General features: G+C 48.3%; 1 protein-coding gene across 1 annotated transcript in view; it reads right to left on the bottom strand.

The window, feature by feature from the left end:
* LOC144139907 (bone morphogenetic protein 1-like) overlaps positions 1-21,910 on the bottom strand; it is a 678,031-nt gene that overhangs the window by 31,635 nt on the left and 624,486 nt on the right. The window contains exons 11-14 of the mRNA XM_077672135.1: positions 16,877-16,999; positions 9,502-9,662; positions 7,807-7,993; positions 6,249-6,374 (exon numbers count right to left, since the gene is read on the bottom strand). Of these exons, the coding sequence (XP_077528261.1) occupies positions 6,249-6,374; positions 7,807-7,993; positions 9,502-9,662; positions 16,877-16,999 (597 nt within the window). The remainder of the gene's footprint in view (positions 1-6,248; positions 6,375-7,806; positions 7,994-9,501; positions 9,663-16,876; positions 17,000-21,910) is intronic.

Genomic DNA, 21,910 nt, shown 5'->3' with positions numbered 1-21,910 from the left:
GACGCAGTCCACGGAATGCATGAAAGAAAACGTGGTTGTTTGTCATTTCCAATTGACCATACTTCCTACCTAATAAGTTGATTAAGTTGGAATCACTCCAGCTTTATTCTAGCGGACAAATATGGAGCTGTCTTTCACTCCCGTGTCGCAGGCATCTTACTGTCTGTGTAACACCCCAACCCAATCCGCTCGACCTATGAGGACACTGGACACTTCGCATTGGGCCGTTTGACGTCCACGTTTAAGCTTCCAGCCAGCACAACGGACATGTAATCAGTGAGGACATGGAACCTATAGCTGCGCTTTCACGCCTTCCTCCCCCCTTCCCTCCACTCCCAACGCGTTCACGCATAAACCGGCAACCGGCTATGCCCGCGAGCTTAGAAATGAAAGACACCGTCGAAAATGTCGCTCTTAGAGCCCTTCAAGGTGGACAAGAAATACTGGCTCACGTCGGCGTTCCAAGCCAGCAAGTTGCTGTTCCTCCAGCAAGGAATCGCAGCTGCTCGACCAGCTGGAACTTGCGGCGGCAACGGCGGCGGAATAGGCTTTCAGTTGTTTTCACGCCCTCATATGCGCTTCTGCTCCGGCTCACGCTCCTTCAGTTCCTGCTCTTCTTCCTCCGAGCGAACGACATGCGTCCGTCCAATAGCGAGTCAACACCTGTGAGGACTCAAGCTTTATTTTAGCGGACAGACATGTGGCTGTCCGTTTCCCTCTCGTGTCGTAGGCATCTTACTGTCTGTGTAACACACCATATCAAACCCAAACCGCTTGATCACAGAGGAGAATTGACAGGTCACAATGAGCCGTGAGACTCCCACGTTTAAATTGCCTGCTAGCACAACGGGCTTGCCACCGGTAGCGGCATGTAGCATAGCTGTGCGTGCACGCCCCTGTCCTTCCATCCCCAACCCGTGCACGCATAAACCGACAACCTGTGATGGGTGCGTGCTTAGGCCTAAATACACGCGCGAAAATGGCACGCGGAAGGCTCTCCAAGCTCAACAAGAATTATTGTCTCACGTCGGCATTCCAATCGGGCAAGTTGCTCTTCATCTGGGACGGACAGCTTCTCGACGTGGTGGAATTTGAGGCGATAACGGCGGCGGATACATGTTCGGCGGCAGCAGCTTTCACCGTTGTTATGTCCATTCGCACTACTGTTGATTATCCGCATTCATGAAGAGGGTAAAATAGAGGGTGAAACCGTTGAAGAAGGTAAAATATACTCCCCGGAAGAGGTTTAGTTGGTGCGGTGAGAGCCTGGCAAGTGAGAGCCATGACGTAGGAGGCAGGGTGTGGTGACTTTGGCTGCGTCGCTAGCACGCGATTGCCTCGCGCACTATGTTCGGGGCGGAGGCCAGTTCAGGTTCTGACAAGATGATACCGAATTTATGGAGCTCTTCTTTCAAAACCTTGCGGACAAGGTCCCGAAGCTGACTGCCGCCATTCGTCGCCAAGAAACCAGTGATGCTGGTGGTGTGGTGGCCATGCGGTGGTATTGACAGGAACGCTGCTGCACTGCCCTCGCTATGGCATTGAACTTCAGAGATGAACCCGTCGACTGTACGTGAAGGATTGGGTACAAGAGTGGATTATTAGGTTTCTCACACCGAAGCTAGACGTGGGCTCTGAAGCACGCCGTAGCGGAATGCTCCGGATTAGTTTTGATCGCCTGGGGATCTTTAACGTGCGCTGAAATCTCGACACCCGGGCATTTGCGCTTCTCGCCTCCATCTGAAAAGCAGCTACCGGGACAGGGATCAAAATCGCTTCCTTTGGCTCAGCAGCACAACGCTTCGATCAATGTTCTACGCATACATATGGACGCCCCCGTTAGGCTTTCGGGTGCGCGCTTTTCAGCAGACGCTGCGCCTGGTCTCGGTTTCCGGTATTTGCGAATGTCTCTTGCACCTGCCAGCAAAAGTCATGTGCATACAGGCTTGCTTAGGAGTTCTAAAACCAGATTTTTGCCCTGCTGGCCTAGAATGTGCAATACAAGTTTGCGATCTTTTGGGCGGGGCTCCACAGGTTCAGTTTGAGGACACACATGAACTGTTACATCCAGTCTTCTCTGTCTTCGGAAGCATCCCAGCAAAAGCAGGTGGGGACGCGGGGCTGCAGAAACGTTGCCGGCGCAGGCATCACCTGTTCTTTAGACCCCGGCTGAGAGTCTTCACGCTTTCGTGCGGGCTTATAGAGACCCCTGTGCTATGAAGGGGGACAGAGTTGGCGGCCGTTGTGCCTATGAACAGGGGGTTTGAATGGGCCGAGGTCTTTTCTTCTTAGCGTCAGAAGGGGAACGGGGGGGGGGGGGGGTGGATGTAGCTTGAACATGGGATGCATACACCACCACTGCTGCGTCCTGCCCAACAGAGGCGCGCTTTGGTGGCGCGTAGGAAGGGGGCTGGCTATATTTACTCGGTAATTTCTCTAACCGGAGAGGCCACGTGCAGCAAGTCCCAACGGTGGCGAGCACTAAGGCGACCAACACACAATTACCCGAGCAGCTGGCCAACTTCTTCACTGTCGTCTTCGGTTACCGGATTCTACTGTGTGCCTCATTACATGACATGTACCCGCACAGGGGCTAGAACGCCTTCCTGACGTCGTCAGTCTCTTCGCAGATGTTTTGTCTGAAGGGGGCGCGGATTCACACGTGACAGTACGTGCATATAATATAGACCTTGATAGATCCATATGGGTGGATTCGAATTACATAACTAGTGAAATTTTCAGAGGCCTGCAATTTTGAATGCAATTCTCCCCTCTTTTTACGGGCATGCAGCTTGTCACTCTCCAAATAATTCGAACATCCCGCCCAAGATCCTAATCGTCATCGTCGTCGTCGTCGATGGCGACCCTACACTCACGCCACAGCCGCGTCGCCATCCCAACAAACGTTCCTGTTTCCGTCCTTTGGTGCGTTTTCTAACGTTGCCCGCACTTTCGTGAAATTCATTGACAGAAAACGGCAACAGGATGGATAAGGTGTACGACACTTTAAGGAGTTCCCCTACGCTAGCTTTGTCACAACGCTTCGCTACGACAAATAAAAATGACAGTTTACAAATTCGGTGAATGACTACGTCTGCGCACGGACAACACGCAGGGCGCACAAGACGTTTTCCGTTGCACCGCGTCCCTGCACCGGTACAATATTTCAGTCACCGAATTTGCACACTTGGTAACATTGCTTGGTACTTCTGTAGCTCTGTGGCGAAACCGACGTACGGGAAATACCCCCTTATGTGCCGCTAACTACACATAACACGGGAATCCGGGCAGTGTTGATGATTACTTCGCCCAGTGAGTGTGAGGTCAAATAAAGCGTTTCTATTCACTGGGGAAGCTCGAAACAATTTCTTCTGTTTCCTATACTTCGCCGATAAGTCAAAATTTCACGAAAATGGAAATTTCTCGCGGCCCGGTCAACTTTGGATTAACAAGGTTCTATGTAATACGTACGAAGTGGACATGTTATTTTACGACGTCAACAGATGTTGCTTAAACTCGTAACATCGGAAAAGACGGAGGCCGCCTCGGAAAAACGAGAAGTTATTGCTACAACCGCCCTGCTAAAAATTCTGCGACACTCTTTGAAGCACGACAGGCAGGCTCGGTTTGCCTCGAAGTGGTTTGCGTGGAACAGAGTCGATTTCGCTTTGGCGCTTCTATTTGTGCCAGCTCTTCTGAAGATAGGAAACGATTTGCGCTGCTGCAGATTAGTATCAAGCTGCTGCAGATGAGTAAGCATTCTAGACTGAGAGAGGCCTGCGTGCGTGGACGCCAAATTGGCAATGCTGCGTGGCTCATCGGCATACCTTCTATTACCAATCTAAAATTGTGGAATCAGACTGAATGTTCGGTGATGCTGCCGAACTGCTATGCAAGAGAAGTTGTGGCTGCTATGCAAGAGAAGTTATCTGTTCCGAAAATGCTCACAACTCTCTGTCATCTGTTTTCTTCCGAAACATTTCCTGAGAATATGTAAGCGTGCATGTGGTGCGTGCGTGTATATTCATCGCAACAGGTGCAACCTTGATCGCTGATTCGGATATTTCAACGGGGAAGACCGGAATCGTCGGCATCTGTACTACAGAACAGAAAACAAAACCCGTGGTTCCTCTCGCTGTAACGGAACTGTCCTTCAGGTTCAATTTAACGAAACCTAACTTTTTTGCTCTGTACAACCTAACTGAAAATCAACCGCAGAAGGCTGGCTTCCAGCAGCTGATAAACTGACAATTTTCTGCTCCACACACTCACGTAAAAGCAGTAAAACGCAAAACTCAACGCAGCAACAATATTCCCGCCTCAAAAGTGCCTGCAGATAGTGATTGCGAATCCAAGGGTGCGTGGTTTTCTAACGTCCAAATTTTCGCGCGCAGACGTACTCTTAACTTCCATATTTCACGCAGGAAATAATGACCCAAACGTGATATAAGCAGCTCCCATTCGAAACTTTCTCTTCCCAGTTTTCAACCCCCTCGCGTATCGCGCACGGTGAATTGAGAATGGCCCGCCCGCGCAAACTGCGACTGAAATATTGTGAGAAGATTGGGACTCTCCCACCTTACGCATGCCCGATTTCTTTCGTGCCGGCCGTGCCATCACGGGCCTGCTTCAAAACAAGTTCAAAATTTCTGCTTCGACCCAGTTCGCTCCACTGTCGCAGGAAGGCTGGTGTAAATAGAGAGCGCGGCCACGAGGGCGGATGGAGCGGCACAAAAATGAGGCGGTTGAAAAACGTGTGGCGGCTAAATACCAAAAGCGGAGCTGCGCTTCACAGGACTCCTAATAGCGCTAAAACACGAAGAGAAAATATTGTATTTCATTATTCTCACCCCAAAAACGCACACACACACACACATACAGAGAGAGAGAGAGAGTGAGAGAGAGGGAAAAGCAGGAGGAAATGAGATGAGCATATACGCCGAAGCACTGCCCCGTAAGGCCGTAGTGCGTTTAAATTGTAGAAGAGAAAAAAAAAATAAATCGCGGCGCGCAATTTGACGACCGGGGCATGTCCGCGAAAAATAAGGCCCGTTCCTGCTGTTTTACGACTAGGCGGGAAGACCAGAAAAATGGAAATGATGGAAACAAAAATGACAAAGCTGCAACACTGAGAACTACAGTACGGCTCATTATCGACGCCGCGTCCTGCCTATTTAGATAGGATGGGGGAGAAGGGGGGGGGGGGGGAACTGCGGCGCTGCCGCTGAGCAAGACAAAAAAAATTGGCGAGAGCGGAGGTTCATGAACCAGGCATTTATTCCAGGCTTCCTTTTCATGACGAAATTTAGTATCAATGGACGTGTATTCTAGCTGTGTTCGTTTTTCTTTCTCTCTGCCTTGGCCCTTGAGTCATTTCGTTTATTTGCTGCTCGAATTTGTTCAGAATAGTTGTCAGGGAGAAAGGAAGCTCTACCGAAACTGTTTAGTTTATAATAAAACTTGAAACTGGAGCATTTTTTGCAGTCATATCTCTTTAATGCAACGAATCCGCCGCTCCAAGGCTTCAAGGCCTTCATTGCTCTCGGGCCGAAATATAGGTTATCAAACTCCAAGAATAGGTTACGTTCCCCAATGTGATCGATTCGCTGTCTTAGAATCGCAACAAACAACAGCTCCGTACCTCGATTTCAACTTAACTTCGGTGCAAATGTGTTTTTGACAAATACACCCTCCTTTATTTTTAACTTGCTCGCACACCTTACATACGCAGCAGGATACCAAGACACTTCAATTCATTTCCTTCTTATAGCCAGCCATACTATACACTTAGTTGCGAGTGTGTAAGGCAAGACCCTTTAATTTGCAGTTCCAGTACAAGATACTAAGAGACACGGGAAAGGCCATGGCTTTCGAACGTATGCCCACGTATTGCGAGTTTTATGCAGTTACGAAGGTACGCGGCAAAATGCTTCAATCTGTCGTGATTCCGAAATATGCTTCCACGGCCTGCGCCTATAAAGTCTACCGAAATGGGCGGTAGTTCGGTACTGGAGTAATATGAATCCGCTGTTATCCAATTTCGTCTCAGGAATCGATGCGCGTACCAGAAGAGCCGCCGCGCAGGAAAATGTAAACTGTTCGAAAAGGAAGACTCGGCTGTGCCGCGCGCACGGTACAAGGCGGGGGCCCCCTATTCGGCGAGCCTGCAATGCCGCCTCGTGCGCGCGAATCTTCTGCACGGGAGCGCGCGCCAATCCATGCATGTCCTCTCGCGTGGGCGCGCTCACCTTCTTTGCAGTCGTGCTTGTTAGGATGCAGCACGAAGCCATTCTGGCAGGCGCACGTGTAGCTGCCCACCGTATTCTTGCAGATGTGCTGGCAGCCTCCGTTGTTGTGCGCGCATTCGTCCTTGTCTGCGAAGGATGGCAAAGAGTAGCGATTTAGATTTCTCCGACACAAACTTGATCATCATCGCCGTCCCCGTCGAGCTCAACGCATATTATTTTTAACCCCACTGCAACGCCTGCCGCCGGTTAATTTTAGACTAACGTAGACTGGAACGCCCACAAGCAGCCCACTCAGGCTTTTAGAGGCGCAGAAATTAGTTCTTGTATTTCTGGTTGTTTAGCCGATACGAACTATGCAGTTCTTCACAAATTTAGCAGACTAAGAAACACGTACGCTGTCGGCTAGCCACGCTGTTGCTTTGGGAATAACTGCAGGGTTCGTAATGTACACTCAGAAACTCGTATAAGGTCTAGGAGCGATACTGATTGGGCTTCCGCTTGGGCGATCACTCTGAGTTTAACCAGGCTGAAACACTCGATCCATGGGCACTAGACCTCTTGGCGTAACGCATGCCTTTGAACATACAATTCTGTAAAAAAAAAAAAAACAATCATAGTGAGACACGTCGAAGGTATACCTGGGCCGCCAAGGGTGCTTTTGGGAAGGGCTACGGATCTATGTCGAATAAATGCTGGACATATTTAATGGCTGCACTTTCCTCACACACGTAAGCCCGGTATATCCCCTCTATCGTAAATGCACCCGTCAGGACAAGAAATGCAAGCAGCGACTCCAGGAGTGCCAATAGAACACCTTTGCCCCAGCCGCACATGCGTCCTACGTCTGAAAGTGGCACTCAAGATGACGCATGCCTGGGCTCTTCATTTATCGGTCTCTGGTTCACCGCGAAAAGGAATATGTAAGGGAAATGAATACCCTATTCCGTCTCGAGCAGTATGCAATGATTCCTCGACTTTTAATCGGAGGGCCTCACTGTGCAAAGCTCGCCAACTATTTAGTTCAAATGAGCGCACGGTGCAAATTCGCGCAAATGCTGTGAACTCAATCACATCCCATTTATCAGTTCTGTGATGGTTGTAAGATGCGAACGTAATATGAGGTATACCAGCCGCAATATTTAGCGGCATTCCACACGGCGTAACGACGCATGGCACTTGTCCGATAGCGAGGCAGAAATAATAAGGTTCTTGTTTGCATGTAATGTTCTTCGTTGCATATTTAACTACCATTTTCGGGAGAACAACTGTGCAAAACAAAACCAGCCGATCTAGTAAATAATTCTAGATGCGGAATTTTCACTAGCTATACGTTTCAGTTAAGCCGCGAGTCCACGGTAGCACACTGTCAAAGCTTGTGATCAGACAGGGTACCGCGAGCGCGGACCCGAAAGTTGGTGGTTGCGTGAAAAGGCGTCAAGTCGTGTGTACCATGCGCACAGTTTTCATTCAAACTTTGAGTATTAGTGACAGGTTGCGATTTCGAAGGTAACACCAGGTGATCCAACAACGGGAGATGGATCGAGTACAAGAGACTCGCCTGTGAGGAAGACAGCCGCGAAGCCGCTCTTCTGGACCGAGTTGTCGGAGCTGAACTCTATGCGCAGACTGTTCCCTTCGGAGGTGATGATGGGCGGCAAGTAGGACCCGCAGAAGAGCCCGTGTTTGCGGATGCTGTTGTCCCCCATCTTGCTGTGGATGTCCACCTTGTCGTACTCGCAGTCTTGCTGCGGTGTTAAAGGAAAACAGTTTTGCTTAGTGCGATTTTCAGCGCTATGGAAACATATATGTCTCTCAGGCTGCAATGCAGAATTGCGAGTCTCCGAAATTGGCCGCAGTTGCAATAGAAAACGAAATAGCCTCCGATGTCTAAAAGTGATGTTTAAAAGTTGATAGAATTGCAGCAATGAAGAGCACACAAATGTTTTTAACAATATATTGAATATATCTCCCCACGCGAACCTATTTAAATGCCCTAGTGCCCAGGATGTATTAATGCTGTAGTCATGAACACAGCCACTGGCTGACTTGGTTAAATGGTGCAACCTGATCATTCCCTGTTCTAATATCAATTCATTTTTATTGCTCATCTAATGTTAAGGTGTGCTGTGCAAGCCTGAAAGGCGTGCTTTGTATATAAGCGTACGTTTATCCGTTCCGGTTGGGACTTCATGGCAAAGGAGCCGTAAATCTTCCGTCCTATTTGAGCTTAGAAGGGTGACGGATATAGGTATATGTGCGCATATGCATTCGTTGAAGCATGCCCTGGGGAGAGGTTGTGGCAGGCTTCTGTTTCGAATAACAGCGGAGAGCCAATGCATCCCGGTATTCACTGATTACCTGTATGCCAAACAACGCTCAAGAGCCTGAATCCTTGGGCCCCTTAGAGACACCGATTCTGCAGAAAGACACCGCCAGATCTAGAACTTCCCTCACGCCGAAGGTGCCGCGGAAATGTGCGTGAAAAACGAACGCCGGGAGGGTCCCAGAGTTTTCATGGTGAGTCCAGGAAGGACAGTAGAGGAGGCCCGTTGTTAGAGGGAGCAAGTCGCGGGGCGATATGATCCCAAAACCAACGCTAGGGTTCGAGTAGCAGATAAAATGTAATGTAATTTAGACACTGTGTGGAGGTTCAGTTCATGTTCTGTGGGTGCCAAATTTACAGGATGTGCGCACGGCCACGAAAAAGCCCTATCGCGGCACGGACCGTACGCCTGCTATCGAGTTGGAGGGCCGGCATACTCCCTTCTTTTCATTCTCGAAAACATGTTTATTTACTGGATTGCCAACAACAGCGCTATCTTTCCGGTTGATGGAATGAACCTATCCCCTCTCAAGGATTGAGGTCATTCTGCGAAAAGCATCGCCTAGTTCATCAGAGTCAAGCACATCGAGCAGAACACACGTTATGCAAGGATGCGCACCGGTATGTCGGCGGTCTCCACAGGCCGGGGCCCGTAGATACTTCAACGAAGTATTTCGATCACAGGTCGCACATCACGTAAACTTCGGGGCCCGAGACAACGGCCTCCGGATCATGTACGACTCTTACGACATCTACTTCAATAACTGTACGTGCGAGCCCTTTTACCAAAAGCCCTTTTACCAAATGGAAACTTTTAAGCACCGCCTAAGTGTTGTCGTCTAGCAATCGAAAAGAAAAATAGAAATAGAAATAGGAAACTACACAGCACGTATGGGGACAGGCCACAAAGAAAACGGGAAAACGCCGTACGTTGTTCCCTTCGAGGTCAAAGTGGGTGAAGTTGAGCGTGATGCGGTGCTGGGGCGAAGCGACGATCTCCCAGATGCAGTTCTTGTTGGACGGGTACAGGTCCGGGAATGAAGGACTCGTGATGGTCCCGTTCGAGGCGTCGATCATGCCGCCGCACGCGTCTGCAGCATCGAAAACGCGCGCACAAGCGAAGAAACTGCAATTAGTTACACCGCCATGCTGACACTGCCAGCAGTTTTCATCTTTTCGCTTCTGCTTTTGTCACCAAAGTATTTCACAGCTGATGGATAAAAATAAATTAACTGATACAATTAGATGCAGACTGTTAATTACTGCATGTTATGACGTTGCAGTCAGCAAGTCTTGCTTTGTTGACAATATACCTAACTTCCGGCGTGTTGATCGGAGGCGTGTAATGAACAGCGCCCGGAGAGGGTGAAATACGTAGCAAAAAGTAATTCACCCTCAAAACTTGTGGTAAAATAGTTCTGAGATCGACTCAGGATAATAATTTCATTACTGAAAGAAAGGGTGAGAGGGGAAAGTGCCTCAGAAGAACAAAGCCGCTTGTGCATTTAGCCCCTTAACAGTTTGCAAGAAGACAATTAGAAGGCATGAAGATTGATTGATTGATTGATTGATTGATTGATTGATTGATTGATTGATTGATTGATTGATTGATTGATTGATTGATTGATTGATTGATTGATTGATTGATTGATTGATTGATTGATTGATTGATTGATTGATTGATTGTGGGGTTTAACGCGCCGACGCAACGCAGGCGCTGAGGCGCGCCGTAGTGGAGGGCTCCGGATTGATTCTGACCACCTGGGGGTCCTTAACGTGTGCCGAAATGTCGTACGCACCGGCGTTTTTGCTTTTCGACTCCATGAGAAAAGCGGCCGCCGTGGCCGGGAATCGAACCCGCGTCCTCGTATTGAGAAAACAAAAAGAAGGCAAGAAGACCCAACTTAGCACTCACACAATTTGTGCACCCTGATCATCTTTTACGACCCCAACGCTGTTTGTAATGCCATCAGCGGTAACGGGAAGCTACATTTACGTTTGTTTTCGCACACATGGGGGCACCTTTTTTCAAAGCCAACTCCAGTGGCTTACCGCGGAGGCCCTCTCAATGACTTTGCAAAATTTTTCCGCGTTCCCGAAGGAAGTGCCGTCGCACTGGCAGCGTTCCCAGCGGCAATCTCTCGCGCCTTGTCGACGTCGGGTCATCACAGATAGCCTCTATATCCAGTCTGACACCTTTCATCCTTACTTCATTGCCTTGGAGACGCGGCTACGCAGCTCGGTATTTTCCTCACGTTTCACCAGCTTGTGCCTCAAGGCCCACTGCGTGGACTTACGGTTCCCAAGATCAACGTGCATGCCATTGGTAACAGTGCAGCAGGGGGCCAGCGTGCCTAGCGAAGATTTTTGCCTTTCCTCGAGACACGTCTTGGTTTTATTTCTTTGTTTTTCCCTGCGCATGTTGTACGCCGAGCTACTTTGCCCTCCTGGGTGCGCGTGGGTTCGCTTTGTGACGCAATCGATGTATGGCTGCCGCTCAACGTCATTGCCGCGTTGCATCTCCATCTCATTCCCCTTAAATCTCTGGCAAGAGGTTCCAAGGAGGGGTTCTCGAGATATTTTTTTCTGTGCGGGCTGCGGACGTTTTAGAAAAATTCGTTTCCCCACTTCTTGCGTTGAATATAACGGGTATGTTTTTGTGTACGCACTAAGCCAATCGTGGTGTACCAAGGAATCGTCGGGCTTGATTTTCCAATATGCGAAGCACTTCCTCCAGAGCCGCAGCCCTCTTTACACTCGATTTATTTTCTTTAGGGGGGGGGGGAGCATCGCCTGCCTGGCGTTCACCGCCATAACCAGTTGCCGTAGTTTGTATAATGTTCAAACTCAAATTAAACTGAGCTCTCGTTTTAAAGCCACTCTGCCCTCAAGAAACATTTCATAGGGGAAACTAGAAAACCCAGAAGTAAAACTTCTTGCAAATACAAGTTGTCCCCCGGTGTGGCCCGATCAGGAAATCTGCGGAGAAGAATAGAGAATTTTGGGAAATCGCCTGTCGAGGAATGCGACTCTGCAATCGCCTGTCATAGTGTCACCACGGCAATAAACGGTGGAGATGCGTTTCGTTTGGTGCTAAGTGACTTAATTCTTCAAGTTAGTAGTAATCAAATTACTCGCTTTTAGGACATGGGACCTCCGCGAGCAGCTGGTATATTGCTCGACCATGCTAAGAGTCATTAACCTGGGCACGTTAGAAATGCCGTTACTCGCGGTTTGAGAACGGCGTTTATTTGGATCCACTTTGTGAATACAAATATGTTTTCTTGTTTTAAAGGAAACGCATTACAATCAAACAGAGAAGTGTAGTTGGGGGAAATGGTCTAAGTATCCTTGTGATGCGCCCGCTCAAATGAAATAGCATCACGCTTCGCCGCTAAATGTAATTACTAAGCGTGCAATAGTGCGAAGCTCACTACGATAGAAATGATTTTAACCGCAGCTTGAAAAACGAAGCTTGTTTAGCGCTGGACGACTGCGTCGTTGTTAAGGCCGAAGCACTCAGTACATACCCAAACAGTGCAGTGGGGTCCAGAACGTCCACGGAAATATATTACAGTCACACCACACAAACGCGCTTTATTTGAAACGAGAGGAATAGTCGATCACTCTCGGCGAATAATATTAACCCGATTGAGCCGATCAGTGTTTCACATCGCTTGAGCTTCTCTGGGATGAATGTCGCCTGACTTTTATGTATTTCGTAGTCTTCCCTTTTTTTTGGTAACCTAAAGTGACCCAGACCTCTGGAAAGCGTTGAACATAATTAGTTGAATAATTCGTAGATGCGGTCGGTAAGCTTACTTAGAATTATGTGCCACCGAGGCACCGTGTTTTTTTTTCTTAAAAAGGCCGTTGCACATAGACAATGATAAATTATAGTTCGTACGTTTAAGATAGGTACATAAATTTTGTTGTTCATGTATCAGCTCGCAATCGAATTTTTCTTCTTTTTTTTCATCTTGTCCAGGGAAGTTTGTCGTGCATGGGCGCAATAATCGTTCTTAAGCACGCATACAAAAAAAAATCAAGAGCTTGCGTAATAAAGCGGTAAGAACGGCACTCGCTCTGCTGCCAAGTAACGTAGGACTGGTAGAATGTACTGTTGTCGTGGTGACCATCCGCCCGCGACGGCCCCGACTGTGTGCACGCAGGATGCCGCTTTTTTTCCGGGCCACAGGAAAAAAGTAAACCTCACGTTTGAATTGGTGGACAAGAAAGCCTGATGGGTCCTCTGTGCTGTCCCTGGACCTTATTTAGCGGTGGTGGCAAGTCCTTGAGCTAATATTTTGAGCTTGAAAGGTTGTGACCCTCTCCATGGCTGTACCTTTGTTGTTTTCTCTCTCTGTGTGTGCGTGTGTGTGCGTGTGTGTGTGTGTGTGTGTGTGTGTCTGTGTCTGTGTCTGTGTCTGTGTCTGTGTGTGTGTGTGTGTGTGTGTGTGCGTGTGTGCGTGCGTGCGTGCGGAATACATGCAATGCGCACTCCGGTGGCGTATACGCAAGGTTTATTTCGCGAGTGCAAAGGGGGGGGGGGGGGGGGGGGGGAGGGGGGCAGAAAGAGGAGGCATCCGAAGAAAAAAAAAAAACAAGAACGCTATAATGAGGCAAAGAATGTGAAAAAGGCAGCAAAAATGGTAACTATTGCAACTAAAAACACCATGCAGATGCAGTGGATGCCGTATACTTGAACTTCCGGCTGTTTTTTGCAGGGGGTATGGAAAATGGCTGATTGTCGGGGTGGGAGGAGGTATCGAAGACTCGTGAAGACTGTTTCACTTGGAGTGATGTTTGCTGCGACAGTGAGATTGAGGCGAAAGCTGTGCCAGCAGCCACAATCGCAATGTGGGAGAGGCTGCTGCGAGAACGTTTCAACCGCTCTGTCGCACTGTCGTAGTTACTGCTACTGTATACTGTTGCACAGAAAAATCGAAGCGCATAAAAGGGCTTTAAGTGGGCCCCATGGTTTGGGACAGAATAGCGATGTATCTGTCTGATGAACGGCAGCGTCCATGAACTCGTCCCACTCCAGCCCCCCTCTCCGTCCTTGGTCTCCTTCATACGGCATGCAGTGGCCCATTCCATGCAGTGCTGACCCTTACCCGCACGTTGCGTGTCTGCAACACTTCCGGGGGAAGGACATTTCATTGGCGCGAAGCCGATACCTTCAAACAAAAGTGCGGGCTGAGGTTAAAAAGTACGCCCGCCCACAAGCGAGCATTTTCTAACCCTTTATTCTGTCAAGAAAGCAATGTCGAGATTTCCTGACCCTTTCATGAACCAAGTTTGGAGCCGAGGGCTAGAATACGGTTTACAACGCCAGTCAAGCTCACTGATAATGGCTGGAAAATTGTCCGTCTTGTTTTGGTGCCATCTTTTTCGGTTGATGAACGAGTAATTTCGGGGGCTTGCACTGACGCCGCACCACTCGTATCGTCTCGACGCCAAACAGGAGAGCGCGGCGGCAACTTAAACACGGGTTAGACGAAGCCGAAGCAAACACCACGCCACACAACGAAAGGATGTCGCGTGACTGCAGCCAGCTAGTGCGCCATAGCAGACTGCGACGCGGTAGCTCCAGAAACAGGAGGGTCTGACCTCCGAAAAAGATCCGCTGATCATAGCCCCTCTGCAACAGCCGTGAATGTGAGGCGATATTCAACTGACGCCAACGGTGTTGTACGGACGACAAATCAACTTTTTTCGCCTAGAAAACTGATAGTCGAGAACCGACGGCATGCTGAGCGAAGTGTTCCGAAACGAAAACCCCGGGGCTATTAGAATACGAAGGAGCAATAAATTCCGGCACATGTTCCTGCATATAGGAAAGCTGTGGTCTGGCATGGGAGAAGGGTAATCGAGGTCGCTGATTCGATTCTAAACTATGGCGGCTGTATTTTGTTGCAGACTAAATGCAAAAACTGCATGCCCTGGACATACACAACGTTCGATGCTCGATTAGCAACGAAGTGATGTTGCTTGAGCGTGCAAAATCCTGCATTTGTTTTCTTTTTGTTTTCTAACAATTCTAGCCATCCTAGCGGTATACAATAGTTATTAATTGAGGCCCCCAGCCGTTCTTCAGTCCGAAGCAAACTCAAACCGTACGCGAACATTTTTACAACATGGTCAACCGAAGCCCGACAGCCATAGCAGGGATTGAAACACCACGGCTCAGAATTTCCACGGAAACGCCTGAGCGACTGCGTTAAGCGTTCGGTCCTCCAGGAGTAAACATCGAGGCAAGAAGGACTGCGTGTGTCAATTTTTTCCCCCTACGCCATCCAAGCGAGGGGCAAAAATGCGGCACACAGAAGCGCCGCAGCCGCAGTACACTAAGTGCGCAGCGAATTCGCCGTGATACGCTTGGCCCGCTGGCTTCCGCGATAAAAGCCCCGTTGAAGGATGACGCGTCAATCGAAGAAGCCCAGGCCCACCAAGCGGCCCTATACTCGAACCTTTTAAACTCCCAAATTCCGGCCCTACATTTCCCATTGTTGGTGCGCGATCCACACATGAAAGGAGCAAAAGGGTAAAATTAAAAATAAAGTTTTGTAGCCGGAAGCCAATGAAAAAGAACGCAAATAAAAAGACATCTAAAAAAAAAAAACACCCCACCGCAACGGCCTAAACACGCTTTGCCTCACACGCTGAAGGCTGCGGGGCCATATATGGATACATTCCATTCACGCTTTTCCCGGAGCCGAACCGTTTCATCCTTGAGAGATGCCCCGGGAAAGCATCCAAAAGTGCTTTTTCCTTACCTCCCCCCTTCTAGAAAGCTTTATGTTCCCAAGGTAATGACAAGAGGGCAAAAAAGATATGTTAATAGGCGTGAATTAATTCAAGAGAAAAACCGTCAGTCTCGCCAAGGTAAGGTTTACGATACTCCCAAAGAGGCGGATATAAACGATGGCGGATAACATCTGGGGTTGGCATGCAGATAATTTCCTACGCTAGAGTGCCTTTTAGCTCTAGCTAGGCGACTAGCTAGAGCTAGTCGCCTTTTAGAGCTCTTTTTCGTCCCAGGCAGGTCATAAACAGAGTTTTCAGGCGTGTGGCCTTGAGGCTACCGTTTTTCGCGCTCTGTTAGACAAGCAGCGATAAGAAAAGGTAACAGACATGCTTATAAAGTGGTTACAGGAATAAAATGTGATCACTGCAGTGCACAGGTTGCGACTGGGAACGAAATGTGCAAATAAAATCCATTGCTGACGTAGGACGAAAGCTCTTTATGTCAAGTTCACGCCGAATTATTAACCGATCGCGAATGAATTCGGGCTTGCAGGACTGACACGCCAGCAGAATTCGAAGGTTTTCTGCGATCCTCGATGGGAACAATGAAATTAAGAACAAGCAATGAGTCTTGTGGAGAAGGAAAATTGCACCAACAAGTTCGTCACTGATTCACCATCTCCCCTATCTCCAGCGAGACCTGTGCCCTCTGCCGAGAGGCAAAACTTAGCATTGTATATAGCGCTTGATGAACACTGCCTTTATCTCTCACCAGAGTTTAACATCAAATCTTCGTTAAAAAAACTTTTATGCTTGTGAACAGTTAGACAAGGGCGCGTTCAAAATGTAGAAATACTGTTTGTTCTCCCATGGGTTTTCGGCGGTGAAAAAAGGAAAGGTAAATATTTTGACTTCTGTGCGTGACTTGCACGCGGAAATTCGTTTTAACGGAGAAATGTTCAGAAGCATCATGCGTTGCTGGAACCCCAAAATTGACTAAAACCTTTAAAAAAAACCAGCTTTCGAGATTCTTTTGCCTACAGCGATGACGATATCCTCCTAAAGGATTTTCTTTGAACGCGAAATTGTAACTTTTTTCTCTTCGAAATAGTTCCAGATTTAATAAGCCCGCATATCGCGCTCCTGTAGAGAGGCATTTTTAAATGGCAGCCTGCAGTCATGCCGGGCACAATAGGGAATCTATTTAACATTTGGATGTGATATTTAAAAGTCGCTGCATCCGACGACGGGCTTTGGCCAGTCAGCGTATACCCTTCCAGTGCAATGGAAGCGTTCTTCAAAGACGCCAATGTGGTTAATCTAAGTAGTAAAAATGATGAAAAATGTACTGCCGAGGCGGCAATGCATAAAAGAAGCCCTTTTCATTCATACACGACATAAATGATAGTGTTGTATGCACACACTCAGATTATAAAAAAGAGGTAGGAACCAGCCATGAGAACTCACTTAAGAGTATTGCCGATTATTGCTGGTAAATGAAGACATGACATGCTAGAACACTGGCGAAAAACTTAATAAAAAAATCATTGTATACCTTCGCACTTCTTGCCGTCCGAGTGTAGCTCGTAGCCGATGTTGCACTCGCAGCGGTAGCCACCCAGGGTGTTGACGCATGCGTGGTCGCAACCATGCTGCGTGTTTTGGCACTCGTCAAACTCTGCGAGAAAAACGGGGTTGGGGAGCGGAAGGGGGTCGGGTGTGAAAAACCAGGCACGGTAGCTTAGCTATCAAAAACGGAGGCGCTCGTGGAAAGAACTATAACTCCGCCCACAGTACGGCACGAGCCGTTTCCGATTTACCCTTCGATTCTGCTACATTCAATTATAACGCAGTTCTACACTTTGTAGAGCTTCCGTCTTTATTTTTTGACGACGGGTAAGGGGTTTACGTCAGAGCTTTACGCGCATACATCGACGATCACTCACAAGAAACAATATTGCCAATTCGCCGGAAATTCCCGAATCTAAGAACAGGGCTGCGCGTTTCATTTGTTGCTGAATGTGCGCCCAATGAAAATAAGGAAAGCCCGACGACTCAACCGGATTAGGTACCGGAATAAGTAGCGGGCTACGGCGGGACGCACCTCACGGCACGCACGGCACACACCCCCCGTGGCGCTCACGGTTCACGAAGACACAAAACTTAGCCAAATAGCTCAAACAGACAAGGCCAAATTTTTGTTGATGCCAGCGAGGCGGCTGGGACGATTTGACGTCGCTTGCCGTGTCTTGACGTTGCCTTGAGCGCAAGGCGCGCCTGTAAGTTTATCTGCCGTAATTAGCGGCAGCTTCGGTGGACATTCCCTTCAACAAAAGGCGGCCTTCATGTCGTATTGAAACTGACTCGCTGTCGGTGGGCGGTACAGGATCTATCTGGTTGTGGATAAGCAGCCCCGTTGCAGACATGCTTCGCGATAGCCAAGCCTGATGCCTGCTATAGATTTTGTTGCTTTTGTCGGATGTCGCTAGCTAGAAATGTAAGTCGTCGCCAAGGTGGTGCTGAATCCGTACTGACAACTTACATAAAGCGTTGTTGTGGTTGTATAAACATGTATTTGAGTCCCTAAACAAAATAAAAGGAAATAAAAGAAAGGTGGGTGGCCTCTTCTTAGTTCAGAAAGCCGCAGGCGGACGATGCTGCTCTAAAGCCCGTAAGATTAGGCGTAAGTGAGTTTCGAGCTGGGAGCTGGTCATCCCCAAGTCCCACTGATCCAGGGTGGAGGAGAAGAAGAGATACGGGTGGGCGCGACATGCCCATAGGGGATGGTACGTTGTACTGGAAGTGTGGCAGGTTGTATAGTTGTAAGGATATGTAGACAGAGCGTAACCACAGTAAGCTTGCAGTGTGTGAGGTTGGGATCCGGCTTGCGGTTACCAACAGTTTTAAATCAAGTCTTACGCTCCCATTGTTAATTTTAGTAGAAGCTAGGAAAGCCGCTATAGGTCACAAAGAAACATAGGCCAAAGTTATCAATTTTCGCACCTTTACGCCACATGGATAAGTAATTAAAATTGGGAACGCACTAGTCGGCAATAAAACTACGCCGCAACGTTCAACGCAGCGCAGGTTTTAACTAAATGGTGTGCTTCTCGCGCAACCTTTTTTTGCGCGTATTTCCGTCCTATTATGCATCGCTATTTCTTTTTCTGTTTTTTTTTTTCTACCTTCAACAGGTTGGCATGAATTACCACAGAGGTCTACTTCCTTAATTGCGAAATGCCATACATGAACCATGCGCAAAAAAGCTTTAGAAGCATGTAATATAGGCAGTTTAGGGCAGGCCCTAAATGGCCTTTCGAAATTTGTACCACAGGTTATACCGGTTACGAGAAACTAAACAGATTCATGCTTTACTTTTAAATAACCAGGTTCCTAACATAAAAGTCGTCAAGACGTTTAATTCAGTTTCCAAGTTAAATGATTATGGCCCTTTTTCGCTCAGTTTTAGGAGCCTCACAGTCTGAGCAGCCGATTGAGAACGCGAGGTAGCTCATTCGGTTGGTATTAGCGGAGGCCTGCTTTTTTTTTATTAAGGCTAAATCCCCGCAGTGCACGCAGAAGCTGCTTGAAGAACATTAAAGAGTCGGCTACATCTTACACGGAGGACGGCGCACTCTATAGCCCAGTGTAAAGTCGCCAGTAACCCAACTTCTAGGAAGTGGCAAAGAGATACCGTTGCGTCATTAAATCAAACGGAACCCGTTCCGCTTTCGATAAGCCTACTAAGGAAGCCAAAGGAAGGGGGTAGCAGCGCTCGCACGCGAAGCTAGCAAGGATCGTACATGTGATGGAGAGATTTGGCACGCAACCCGTATACGAAAAGCGCCTTGGGCTAGTGGTCGCATACACGCTTGCGTACCGCGGCCGATCGACGTACGCGTGCACCCGGTTCGTTTACGTAACGGCTTCGATACGGCTTCGATGAGGGAAGCGCTCTTATTGGGTCGCCGGCTCAAGGCACCCATCGATCACGCGAGTTATCGTGGAGGCTACCAATGAAGGCATCCTAACCTCCAGAGCGAGTCAAGTTCAATGATGTACCTTAAGTTGTTGCCCGTCGTCGGCGGGGTTTCTGTTTTATTCTACTGTGGGGCAAAATACGACTGCGAAGGTTGGCAACCGCTGTGGGAGAGGCATGAAGGCAAACATATCTAAACTTGGAGCCTTGCGCATTTGTGCAGGTTATTAGATGTAATTATGCAACGACGTGGCTATAGGATTTATGCTGTTCCGACCTAAGAACATGTTTGCAGGTTTAAACCGCCCCCCCCCCCCCCCTTCCACCGCGCTGCTTTGAAAAAAAAAATGAAAGGTCGTGATTTGAATTAGAAAAGCGACAAGGCTGTTATCTCGCTCTTCCTTATTTCAATGTGCTTTCGGTATCCATAACTTTGAGTGGCGTTGGTGCTATCAGAATGGGGAAAATGATACTTTAAATCGATGATGATGATGATGATGAAACAGCTCTGCTGTTGAAATTTAAATTTGATGCCAAATTATGGAAAATATTTAAATAATGGGGTTTAACGTGCCGAAGCTACCCCTGGGCTATGAAGCGTACCGTAGCGGAGGGCTCCGGAATAATTTCGACACCAGGGGGATCTTTAACGTGAGCCGAAATCAAACACCCGAGCCTCTACGGCGGGTGATGCCAACGTACTGACGCAGCATGCCGGGCATTGTTTGAGTTCTGTTAAGAAAAACAAAAAAGAAATTAAGGCGTGAAGACATAAAAAACTTCACCGCAATCATCTACCGTCAATTTGACCCTCGCAGTATCTAGAAAATCGCCGAATAATCCAAAGGGCCCACTTTTTTCATACTTCGAGTTAACGAATGCAGGCAAAAACCAACAACCTCAAATGCGTTTTCTCGCTATATGAATAGTCCATTATGTTTGGTGGCTTTTTGGATTTGAAGCGCGCCTCACTCGGCATGCTGCGATAAGCACAGCTGTTCACGTTGCACCGCACAGAGGCCACTGTGAGCGCAGCACTTTTCCTACTAAAGTTGTCTGCAGCGCACGCTATGGCATCGGTAAAGGAGTGGCGATTCCTCGACCCGTTATCACACAATGCCTGTAGCATTCCGTGCCAACAATCTACTACGTTGACACTGAGACACGGTGTAAAGATGACAGCCGTGATGAATGCATCGGTTCCTCCCTGCCATTTATATCATCTGAAGTCTGGCTGGTCGGCTAAAATAGCAGCGACTGGCGTATTTTCGCATGCGCCACTTAGGCTGTTCGTTCATTCTCGGCATCATCATGACGTTACCTTAGATGCCTTCTTTGTGCGGGGGCCCGTGCGTGACTCGTGATAATCCCGGCTGGTGGTGTCTGGGACAGAGTGCCGACACTTACGTAATATGAAGGCTACGAACCGAGCCCGTGATATGTGGCATCTTTCACAGCAGAAATGACTCGCCGAACCACCAGGATGTAGAAAACAGCGCCGCTGCTTGCGAGACAAGCATCAGTGCAACGTGCCTATAGAGGCGCCCCACCGAAACGAAAATTTCCACAAGCAGACGGACAGTACCTTAGCAGAATCTAAAACTGAATGGCTTTCCAAAGTCAAGTGACGTGGCGGTCTGCATAATCTCCTCGGTTGTTAAGAGAATGGCTTTTAGTGCGATGGTGCTTAGTGCCGCGACCGTCGCCTCCACCCGCTGTACCCGTCGTCTCTGGGTCGCACTAACCGACGCTGTGTGCTTCCGCCTTCGAAATGACTAGCTTTTATATGGACGCTTGCGGATACGTCAGAGTGCGGCCGAGTTCATCGGGAAGTCGAGTTATGCCAGGTACAGTTACCGTGAGTCGACTTCGTTTATTGTAACACTTTGATGCTTCCTTTCGAATGACCTTTAGTTTCGTGGCGTTTGTATGCGAGCAATAAATATGTCAACTACCTAAGAGCGTAGCATTTATCCTGGTGTTAGTGCGAACTTCCTAAGGAATGCTGAAAAAATAGGACGCAGATTTGTGACTATTTAGTTCGAAACGCAGGTTATCTTCCGGAGTAACATTGACATGTATTTGCAAATAGTTCCGATAGAATTCGTGGGAGTGGAAAGCGTACGAAATGGATTTAGGTGGACGTCGTCCGTGTATGTGCAAGTGTACTGTGTGTTGGCAGCGAGTGCAGCATAATGCATGAAATATTAAAAAATAGGGACATGCGTGAGATGTGGCATAGTAGTTTGGCGATTAAAAATTGGTATTTAAACTGAAGAATACATAATTTTTTTTGTTATTATAAAACGACACGTCATCACCCGTTCGATTCGCGTACAGCGCTTTTTTAAGAGCGAAGCTGTGCACCAAATCGTTATTTTGCGTGTCCGCAGTTAAAGGGGTTCGCCACCAGGGGGCCGACACAGTAGGACGTGCACTGTTTCGGCTACTGATTTTTGTCTTCCAAGACGCGACTGCTGTCCAACGACCACTACGCCACACGAAGCAACGGATTCTTGACGTCCAGAGGAATCGCAGGGCAGCGGAATTGTTCCCCAGGACCGTCGGGGGGCGAAACTATAGGCGCCTGAACCAGGGTGTCGAACCGGA

The sequence above is a fragment of the Haemaphysalis longicornis genome, unplaced genomic scaffold, assembly GCF_048455015.1.
Source record: "Haemaphysalis longicornis isolate Haplotype H1 unplaced genomic scaffold, Haemaphysalis longicornis Haplotype H1 scaffold_1, whole genome shotgun sequence".
Taxonomy (NCBI): domain Eukaryota; kingdom Metazoa; phylum Arthropoda; class Arachnida; order Ixodida; family Ixodidae; genus Haemaphysalis; species Haemaphysalis longicornis.
Note: the sequence above shows the minus strand (reverse complement) of the source record. Positions and strands in the feature narration are given on the sequence as shown.